Raw genomic sequence first — 11,469 nt, forward strand, 5'->3', positions numbered from 1 at the left:
CTCATGACAACCCAAAGCTACCTAATGCTGTCTCACGACTGCAAACAGTGGCAGAACAATAACGTGACAAATACACGAGATAATTTTGTAAAATTGTATTATTGATTATAAAATCATCTGGTGTTGTTTTCTAATAAAATTTTATTTATTCTTAATTAAAGTTATATAACCATTAAAATATATATTATATTTTTCAAATATTATCCTAAAGTAAAAAGTCACACTGTTTTAACCTATTTGCAAGTATTGTTTTTACATGACTCGTGCAGGTGCAGGTCCACAATAAATTATGCTATTAGAGTATATTGACAAAACAAGATAGATTTAAAATCTATTTTAATAATGTTAATATAGTTTATTGTAATCAAAACATATAATGCAAAAACATTTATATAAACTTAAAACAATAAATTATTATAATACAGCAAAACTTAAAACAATAAATTATTATAATACAGCAAAATTTCAAATTCTTTTACCTGTCAATGAATATGCTACAACAATGTTTTCAAAAAAATGTGGGATCTTTATATGATATTCCCGTGGAGGTTGAAAGTTCTATCTTTATCAGATAGATGATCAAAAAATATTTCCCACATTTCTAGTACGTCCATTTTTTATCTAAAAATGTTTAGTTGTAATGAGTATTAAAGTATAAAAGAAATAACTCAAATAATGTTAAAAAATAGTAACATTAAGAAACGTTTGTAGAATTACATACAATTTAAAACAAACTATGCAAACAAATCTATCTTATTTTGTCATCAATATACTCTAATGGTATAATTTATTGTGGACTTGCATATGCACGAGTCATGTAAAAACAATACTCGCAAATAGGTTAAAACAGTGTGACTTTTTACTTTAGGATAATATTTGAAAAGTATAATATATATTTTAATGGTTATATAACTTTTTAATTAAGAATAAATAAAATTTTAGAAAACAACACCAGATGATTTTATGCTCAGTAAGCAAATTGAGTGCAGATTACGCGCAGATTGGCACCAAATTTGATAAAAAACCTACAGCAAAACAATAGCCATCTATATCTACATTAGGCTATGGTTTTGGCGACAGATCTTGCTGTCGGGCAATTGGTGCCAAATTTGCAGCAATTACCCGACAACAAGCTCTACCGCACATCTGGCGGCAATTTGGCAACAAGATTTGATATAACAGATCCTGCATCAAATTTGTTATCTATTTGCCATCAAACGTTGATAGCAAGCTCTGCTCGAAATCTGTTCGCGCAGGTTTGGCTACCTAAGTAATCAATAATACAATTTTACAAAATTATTATCTCGTGTATTTGTTACGGTATTGTTTTACCTAATCCACTGCTTGCAGTCGTGAGACAGCATTAGGTAGCTTTGGGTTGTCATGAATCACATAATAGTAGTAGATAGTGATGTCTGTAACTTATTTCTGCTCTAGGAAAATGACTTGGAGAGGTATTATCGGAAACACCCACTATGAACCTTGGGTGTTTACGAAATATCCAGAGTTGGGTCGAGTTGAGTTAGTTCCACTATAGTATATGTAACGGATACTATAGTGGAACTAACTCAACTTGACCCAACCCTGGACATTTCGGAAATACCAACTATAAGGATATATTGGGTGCTTTCCAATTGCTTAACCATCTTGACACACACGTACACAAAACCAGTTTATTGGTCACATATTATCTAAAATATCTTGTAAGATAATATGCAACCAATAAACTGATTTTGTGTAACACAGTGTACGCAACTGGAAAGCACCCATTGATTGCTTTCCAACAAGAGACACAAATCGACACAAGTATCATCCTATCTTTATTACTCACTAAAGGTGGAACAAAGATAGAATGATGTTTGTATCGACTTGTGTCTCTTGTTGGAAAGCAACCATTATATAAGCGTAAATCATAAGAATATCGTTGGAGTTATTGGGGATCGCCGCATGACACTCGATCCTCAGGTTAAGCAACATTTTAATGGAGTCAGGACATGGATTAGTGACCGGTGATATACCGCTTCGGATTGAAACTATCGAGGGGAGAATTCACGAAAGTTTGGAGTGTGTGTTGTTAACAATCTTCGATATCTAAAATGATTTATGAGACATGAGAAAATTAAGAATTATAAATATATTTTTTAAATATTATGATTTTTTCTCATTTTTCATCTTCGCACAATAATTCTCAGTATTTACTATTAATTTACTATTATACTTTTAATTACTATTAATTACTATTAATTACTATTAATATTTAACAGTGATTTTATTATCAGTATTCACCAGAAATTAAGCACTGGCCAAAAAATTACTGAATTATTGGTAATACTTAATCACTAATAATTTTTCAGTATTTCTTATGGCTCCTGCACACAGGACGCGGTAATGCTTGCCGCGCGACAGCCAATCAATATGCTGCTTTCCGTAATAATCTTCTAGCTTTTACAGAAAAACAACATATTGATTGGCTGTCGCGCAGATTTCTGCCGCACGACAAGCATTACCGCGTCCTGTGTGCAAGAGCCATTAGTAGTTATGATTAGGTGCTTCTGCATTATGTTCGTTGGAATATGCGATGATAATGTTATCATATGTACATCATTCATATTTAAGCAATTGTTGTCGTCATGTTGCTGTCAACTTGTTGTCGACTCATGAAGAATATACGTGAGCACAATCCAACGAACATAGGCTGCGTTCCGAAATGCACTGCGAGTATTGAAAATCTATAGTTTATGTTACGTATATTATAGTTCAGTACTGGCAGTGAATTTCAGAACGCAACTATAATGTAGAAGCGCCTTGTCCCTACTTTTTCGAAAACAGTTGCTTCAACGGCTCTCAGCAACTTGACGGCAACTTCATAGACAGGTGGCTATCTAGGTATTATGTATATGATACATAGATGCATCTGCATTTATGCATAAATTTATCTGATACATATCCAATCTTATGGGAATGGCAAAAAGTAAATTAATTCACTTTTTCATATAGTTTTGATTACATCACTTATATATCCAAAACTACATTATGAAATTCACTGCCAGTACTGAAAATCTATAATTATTATGTGTACTATGTATCCAGATAGCCAAATCTGCGTGAACAGATTTCGAGCAGAGCTTGCTATCAACTTTTGATGGCAAATAGATAACAAATTTGATGCAGGATCTGTTATATCTTGCTGCCAAATTGCCGCCAAATATGCGGCAGAGCTTGTTGTCGGATAATTGCTGCAGATTTGCAGCAAAAACCGCGCAGAACTTGTAGCGATTTGACGGCAAATTGGCGGCAGAAACCGTGCAGACCTTGCTGCGCTGCAAGCTTTGAGCGGTTTTTGCTGCAAATTTGGCACCAATTGCCCGACAGCAAGATCTATCGCCAAAACCGTAGCCTAATGTAGACACAGACTAGGTGGCTATGGTTTTGCTGTGGGTTTTTGATCAAATTTGCTGCCAATCTGCGCGCAATCTGCGCTCAATTTGCTTACTGGGTAATTATTTCTGCCAGCTGCAAGTTCTGGATCAATTCTATGGACGTTTCTTTCAGGTACGTTTTCTTCATTTTCAACATGATTTTCGTTATATAAAAGTCTATATCTATAAAAGTCACCAAAGTCTATATCTTCATTATCATCGTTTAAATATAATAGCACATTTTCAGTAATGGACATATTATATAATATAGCACATGTATATATAATTTTAGATGCTGTTGGAGGAGAGTAATGCAATATTCTGTGCTTCAGTAGACATGTAAATCGTATCTTTTAAAGTCCATTGCATTGTTCTTAATTAATGCACGACATCTTATTTATTTTTTATTATATGCGGCTTTTGGAGTACCTTCGACAGCACCTAATATAGGTGTCATCATCCAAGGCCTGAGAGAATACTCCGAATCACCTGAAACGCAAAATGTTTCAATGTAATAATTTTTTATGTTATATTAAATATTAGTTTTCATGTGTTAATTTATAATTTTTACAAAAGATATTACTATTTCATATAAAAAATTTCCTTGCAAATATTGTAAATTTTTTTGCTATATACTTATATACATGCAACGTATTTCATATAAAGTACGACACATTTATATAGATATAGCACATTAAAGTTAGTAGGAAAGTATATATCATTTCGCAATTTTCGCAATAGTTATTAAATGAATATAACTGCGTAATGCCTAAGACTACCCACATGTTTATATACATGCCGTGCTCTCATACACTTATTTTCATTACTTTATAGGTCAATAATTATTGCGAAAATTGTGAAATGATAAAGAACTTTTCTGTTCAGTCGTATAGGCCATATCTCTTCACTTTACTTATGCTTTTTTTTACGTTTTATAACATTAGATCATGCATTATATATATATTCGCAATTTTTATCAATATCTTACCTACTAAATGGAAATTTTTGTGTGGATAGCGCCTATAAAGATTAATTATAGCGTTTTTTGCATTAGAGTTGTTCCATATAAATGTATCATGAGCGCTTCCAGAATAACGTCCATTAATGTGCATAATTTTCATCTGCCAGTCACATATCTATAATAAATATATACGTATTATAAAGATGCAATGTACACATATATAATATGTGAAATTTAATGTAACAAATGTATAATATTTAATTTATTGTTACCAATTAAGTATTAATTGAATGGTATCCTTTTCTGTTAACATATATATGTTCTGGGTAAACGTTATCATTCGCCGTTGGTGCGACAATAGCGATATGGGTACAGTCAATACACCTTTTTATTGTACCTGGGAATTCAAATTTCCTGTAGAATCTAAATTAACAAAACAAAGTAATATAATATTAATACTAGAATGTGTATATAATATACAAAATATGACTACATTATACTGATATATTTTATATTTATTTTTATATGTAAAAATAGAATCAATTAGATTCATACTGTGTTCGCAATTTGTTCAATTCTGCTAATGTACTAGGAAACTTAATCCACTCATTCATAATATCTGATCTTGTTATAATCTATAATTTCATGGATGCTGTGGGAGACTGTTGACTGGCTAACACTCATGAATATATTTTTACCAATGTTCATTTGGTAAGATCCAGTTGCAAAAAATCGCAATGCCGTTATAACCTGTACATTATAGTTTCTCAGATATTGTTCATTTTAATATGAATGACATAATAGCTTGTAATTTAGATCAATTTGAACAAAAAAATCTATCATTTTGCAAATTACCATGCAAATTTTTGAGTTATAAAATAAATAAATCATAAATTATATGTTTACATATGAATTATATATGAATTACATATGATTACATATGAAGTAAAGAAATCAATACATTGTCATTTTAAATAATCCAAAACTTTGCATAGTTTAGTAGAAGACTTTTGTGCACATTGATCTAGGTTGTATTTCAAAACGTCCTTTTTCAGACAATTTTACTCAATACTCTATAGTACATGTAACATTAACTTTAGATATTGAATAAAATTTTCCTCAAAAAAAGGACATTTTGGAATGCAACCGTAAAGTATATCAACAATGACATATTTAGTGACAGATATCTTGTATACATATATACATATGTATATGTTACACATCATGACATAATTAAAAAAATTTGCATGGTGGTTATTTGCAAAATGATAAATTTTGTGTACAAATTGACCTAAACTACAAGTATATAACAGATGACATGTTTAGTGACAGATATCTCTAATAGAAATATGACGTTGAAAATTTTCTTGAAATTCTCTCTTAAATGATGCCATTTCATTATAATTTTATCAATGTACTTAGATTTCAGTTAACTTTAGTAAATTTCAACTATATATTTTAACTTTATATTTGAGTATATATTATGAACTTAATGTACAGTGAAAGTTACTGAAATACATAATAAAAGATATTTCAAAATAATAAATAAAATCACAGTGAAATTCAATGTAATGCTGTGAAATATTATGAAAATTTATGTATAATACTGAAAAGTAATAAAACAATCTTTGAAATTAGATATTCTGAAATTTACTAAATTAAACTGAAAACTGTATATGTACTAAAATGGAATCAATTGAAAGATTATTTCAGAAAAATGTCCATTAGAAATCCTGTATATATTTTTAAGAATAGTTACCTTTGTTGTAGAATTTATCACAGATATTCTCGTTGGAAGAATCAAATGCAGTTCGACAATTTCTTTTAAATTTCTAGCAGCAGCTTTACTTAACCTGGATAATTGTACAAATTCTTTATTATTTAATTCGAAAGGATCCTCCTGAATATAAAATCTTCGTCTTCTTCTTTCTGGAATGTCTATACTTTCTAAAGCGTCCAAAATCGGCGCATTTATTATCACATCATCTAAATCCATTTTTATGTAGAAATTGTACATTTCTCTACAATGACTGCGTTCCGATATTTGTATATGTCGACATTCGTTCTTTACTTCTTTCGTACATTACTTCTTTTTCACTACTAAAACGTACACGTTTCTCTTGAAACGTCTAGTATGGACCATTCGTTGCATCCTGCGACTGTTAAGAATACTGTTTTAGAGATTTTCCATTGCGATTATTCGTAATTTACCACTTATGTATACACAACTATTTCAAGAATAGGATCCTAGGGATTTTCCTTTGCGATCATTCGCAATTTGCTACTTACGTACACACAAATATCTCAAGAATAAGATCCCTGGCCACTGAGATCAGGCCGGTGGTCGCTCTTAGGTTTCTCTCTGGTCACATGGAGCTGTAATGTTTGACGCATGCGCACGGAAATTCGGTCGTATAAATTTGTCCCTCCACCTCCGATTACGAATAGTGGGAAATTTCTCTGTATCTAGCATCGTTGTCGAGCGGTGGCGTCGTGAGAACATGGTGAACGTCAAAGTGCAGTCGAGCGTGTCTCGTGTCTCGATCCCCGATCCAAATTATTCCGAGTCATTCGCAGTTGTTTGCCGAGTCATTGCGATAAAGTGTGCGATTTGGCATGATATTGAAACGAGATGTGATCTGTGAAACAGTTTTCTTCCTTGATGTTTGGCTGTTGGTAAGCCTTTCTCCTCTTTTTTGGCAATGTCGATTCTTCTCGCGCTTATTTTTCACTCGATAAATACTGCAGACAAAATGTTCAATCGATTTTTTTCGACTCCTTTAATTTATATATTATTGTAAATGGAAATTAGAACGCGCGTATACAGAGAACTCATTGCTGTTCATTGCTACTAGTCACTAGTTTACTATGTTCAATTTTGCAGTGCTGTATTGAGGTTATGATTTCTGTCAAAGTGATCTATACGTGTTTTGACATTTTCTCGTTCGGTGATTGTTCATGTTTGAAAATAATGCACCGAATTTTATTTCATTCATTAACGCTTGCTGTGCGGTGCTACATTTAATTTTCCCAATTAACATGTTTACTACTTTTACTTAGTTCGACTTTTGAAAGAAATGATTTTTTATATTAAAAAACTATTTGTTTTAATAATCAATTTCGAGTTTAGAAAATGTTGTGTCAGAAATATATTGTAATGTATATCTCTGAGGAAACTGAAAGAATCAAAGTATCATTGAAATGCTCAAAGTGAGTTATCAATGTTTTCTTCAGCATAATTAAGGCTATCTTTGGCTCTTAATGACAGAAACACATGTAGCAAATCTTTGATTACTGAAGTGAGCTGCAACAGTGTTGTTTTATTTTAAGAACTTATAGAATTATAAAATAAGATAGCCAGTAAATTGACACATTTATTTTGAAACAGGCTCCTAGTATGTTATGACTAAATTAATTTTATCCAATGCATGTACACGTGAACTCAACCTAATTAATTTAGAACACATCAACCTGTCTAGAGCAGTAATGGTTTCACAATGACAAATGTCTTATAACCTCAAAAAATAGTGCTTCAAAACAATATTTCAGATGCTAATATATTTGCAATGAGAAATAACAAATTTTGGGTAAATCTTGATATTATACACATAATAATATGTAAATAATAAGTGATGATATAAAAAATAAAGGAGTTAATTTTTCTTAAGAAATTTCATTTTGGACTCAATATACATATAATTTCATAAAATTTCTTTTGATCAATTACATGAAATAACATTACATAATATTTCTGTGTATATATATTATATTTAATATTTAATATTATATATTATACTTAAAATTGTAAGGAAATAATATTAGGAAATTATATTAGTTACTAAATGTAAGAAGATAATATCTAGTAAACATCAACTAACAGTAACATTACATCAATGTTATGATTTCCTGCTCAACAATATAATTGTCACAATATAATACATGTTATATCATTGTCACGTTGTTAAATATGGAATTATAACATTCATGTTATGTCATTGATATTTATTGATAAAGTTATATACATTAATTTTTGTTTACTATAACAGGACTGAAGTCTTAATATTATTCCACCTGGATACTCCATATTCATATTATTCCATCTGGAATTCTGCTTCCGTATATGACACTAAGACTTGTGTGAGAACGTGTCTTCCTTGATCTCCCATCTGGTAATATTGTTAACAAAATGGATACTTCAATGCGGGAAAGGATACTCAGTTTTGCAGATGTCATAATGAGAGTGCCGCCTCTATTTATTATTGATGAGATACTCAGGATTGATTTGGGTTTACCCAACAACAACATCTCTTTAGATAGTCCTGAGAATGATTTCAAAACCACCAACATACCGGGCACAATTGTTAATTCCATTTCCTCAGTTACAACAGATTCGTTCCTAATGGAACAGTTTGAGCTGAGTCAGTTTGCTTACAAAGCTTATTTGATAATCGTATTTAAATTTTTATGCTGTTGTCTAGGTGAGTAGAATTCCTTTGTGTAACATCTTTTTTAGTAACTTCCAAACAAGTCAGATATTTACTAACAAAAGAATCTCACTCTGCTATATTATGCAGCTGGCAGTTGTGTAGTGGGGTTAATGTCAACAGGTCACTGTATCTGAGAAAAAGGGCAATCTATTTTTGATGACAAAGACATAAACGATACTTCTCATTGAAGATTGATGAAATTTGAAATGTACAAAAAACACGGAAAAAAAACTTAACGAAAACTTGCGTTACGTATGTAATTTTATCTCGAGTTCTCTTCGACTGATAAACATATATCAGATAAAATCTGATCTATCTTATTTTACTTTCGTACTTTGTCGTAATCTTGTTTACAAATACTCATATTTTATATAATGCAATCTTTTTAGACACTGATAATTAGACTTAGACAATATCTTCTTAGATATTGATATCTTGGATGGATTATATAATTTTTAGTGAAACTTTAAAAAGACGAACAATTAAGTACTATATAACTTATGTGTGATACTATGTATATCTTGAAAACAAGATAAAAGGAGGAGAGAGAGGAATGGGGGAGAGCAAGAGAGAGAGATTACACATACAGAATATCCATTTTCTTGTTTGCAATACTTGCAAAATTGTATTTATTATTCTTAGATCTGTTAATTTTAGTTGAACTAGGTTGCACTTTTTGCTTTTAACCTTTAGATTGCTGGGAAAGCCACTTTTGTGGCTATAAAGCCACTTTTGTGGCTTTGCCGGCAGTCTAAAGTGAGCCAAGTATTTAATCTAGCTTGTTGGCTGAGGCAGTATTTTTCGTAATTATTAAAGATGAGTTGATTAATTCATTATTTAATTGGGAATTGGAAATTTTTAGATTAGTTAAGATTAATAAAGATTAGTTAAGATTAATAATTGAGATTTAAGATAAGTTTTAGAAGGTGGGTTCTTCGCATACGTTGCAATTCCGGGAAAAATCGTGTTAAAAAATATAACTGTTATCTCTGATTTAAAAATGATTATTCACACTAATATCCGCGATTGACTCTTGATTGCTTTATTTCTCTTACTTTTGATTTATTTCAATTAAAGGAAAAAGGAAGAAGTTTTAGTGCAGCATTAGTTCAACTAAAGAAGATCAGATTTCTTATTTTACAAGATTGGTACAAATAAATAATAAAATGAATTCTATACGGTCTCCCAGAACAACTTTGTGAACATAAAAAGTGAACATAAAAGTCTTATATTCCATTTTGCGATAATTATTGAGATATTAATTAAAGAAGATTTTTGAATGATCATGTAAGATATGCTGTGTAGATGAGCTGTAGCGACATCTGCTTGATTAGACTGAACATCTGATAGATCTGTTACATCTGAAGACCTGCTACATTAGACTTAATTAACATTAGACTTATTAACAAAAAAGTCCTCTACCTTTCTCCTAATAACTTTGTAGATTTAATATTAATATCGTGAGCGACCATCTGCTAATTTTCTTTAATTAATAATCAAAAGTCTACAAAGTTATGAAAATGGTAGAGGACTTTTTGACTTAATATACTTTCAGTTTGACCTAATATGACAAGCACACAGTGGCAGACGTCGCCACTACAACTCATCTATTATATTGCGGGCGATTATTCACAAATTTTCTTTAATTCATACCTCGATAATTATTGCGAATATCACAAAACGATATTGGGCTTCAATGTTATGTACTTCAATCCATACTATGCTTCCTTCGAATATTGTTCTGAGACACCCTGTATATATATACATATGTAATATATATATACATATGTAAAATTATATAATTGTGTGTGTGTATGTGTACAGGGTGTTCCCAAAAGGTGGTACTAAATTTTAGGGATATGTAGTACTCGTTAAAACAAACCAAAAACTCTTAATGAACAGTACTCCAAAAACCTTTTATTTCTGAGTTAGGAAGCATTTTATTCTGTGAAAAATAGAAAATAACTAAAATTTACAATAAATGTTCAATGTGTCCTCCGTTCATTTCAACACACAATTCGGCACGTCTCATTGAAGATCGAACACGTTCAAAGATTCCGGGTTTATTCTGTATTTGTGCCATTGCCCTTTGCTCTGCCACACATAAAATGAATATCCATCATTTCAGAATTTGTGTAAAAATTAGCCATTTTTCAGATAACACAAAACTAGACACAGTCCACAATCCAAAATTGAATACAACAATCCCTGCGTAATTAGGTGGTTACATACGGGCGTCCGTGAATAAACTGACTAAGAGACTTGGAAACTGTTGTCAACAAATACGAAATAAACCTGGACTCTTTGACTTTTAATGACGAAACATGCCGAAATGTGTATTGACATGAGCCAAAGGCACATTGAACATTTATTAAGATAAATAGATTAAATTTACTTTCTATTTTTCACAGAATAAAATGCTTCATAACTCAGAAGTAAAAGGTTTTTGGAGTACTGTTCATTAAGAGTTTTTGGTTTGTTTTTACGAGTACTACATACTTACTACGAGTACTACCCCTAAAATTTTGTACCACCTTTTGGAAACATCCTGTATAAATAAATAAATATATATATATATATATATATATATATATATATATAT

At 30.9% G+C, this 11,469-nt stretch overlaps 1 protein-coding gene and 2 long non-coding RNA genes across 6 annotated transcripts in view; 1 reads left to right on the forward strand and 2 right to left on the reverse strand.

Annotated features, from left to right (window-relative positions):
- Nucleotides 1–3,546: 3,546 nt before the first annotated feature.
- Nucleotides 3,547–6,801, reverse strand: LOC116850898. 2 transcript variants are annotated; one of them, XR_004379472.1, is made up of 6 exons: nt 6,674–6,801; nt 6,140–6,539; nt 4,936–5,130; nt 4,653–4,803; nt 4,408–4,555; nt 3,547–3,908 (listed from the first exon to the last, which is right to left on the reverse strand). It is a non-coding gene; the product is annotated as an uncharacterized LOC116850898 (long non-coding RNA). The 2 variants fall into 2 exon arrangements; XR_004379471.1 differs by having other exon boundaries at nt 6,670–6,761.
- Nucleotides 6,802–6,840: 39 nt separating this feature from the next.
- LOC116850897 (protein TRC8 homolog) overlaps nt 6,841–11,469 on the forward strand; it is a 14,008-nt gene continuing 9,379 nt past the window's right edge. Inside the window, exons 1-2 of one of the 3 annotated variants that reach the window (XM_032829714.1) lie at nt 6,841–7,056; nt 8,427–8,858. In XM_032829714.1, coding sequence (XP_032685605.1) covers nt 8,567–8,858 — 292 coding nt within the window. In that variant the 5' untranslated portion in view covers nt 6,841–7,056; nt 8,427–8,566. The other 2 variants (XM_032829715.1, XM_032829716.1) reach the window with 2 other exon arrangements.
- LOC116850899 lies at nt 9,475–11,084 on the reverse strand. The gene is made up of 3 exons (XR_004379473.1): nt 10,844–11,084; nt 10,521–10,618; nt 9,475–10,239 (listed from the first exon to the last, which is right to left on the reverse strand). It is a non-coding gene; the product is annotated as an uncharacterized LOC116850899 (long non-coding RNA).

Source organism: Odontomachus brunneus, unplaced genomic scaffold, assembly GCF_010583005.1.
Source record: "Odontomachus brunneus isolate Ranch 3 - 2012 unplaced genomic scaffold, Obru_v1 Obru_scaffold_159, whole genome shotgun sequence".
In the NCBI taxonomy this organism is placed as follows: Eukaryota; Metazoa; Arthropoda; class Insecta; order Hymenoptera; family Formicidae; genus Odontomachus; species Odontomachus brunneus.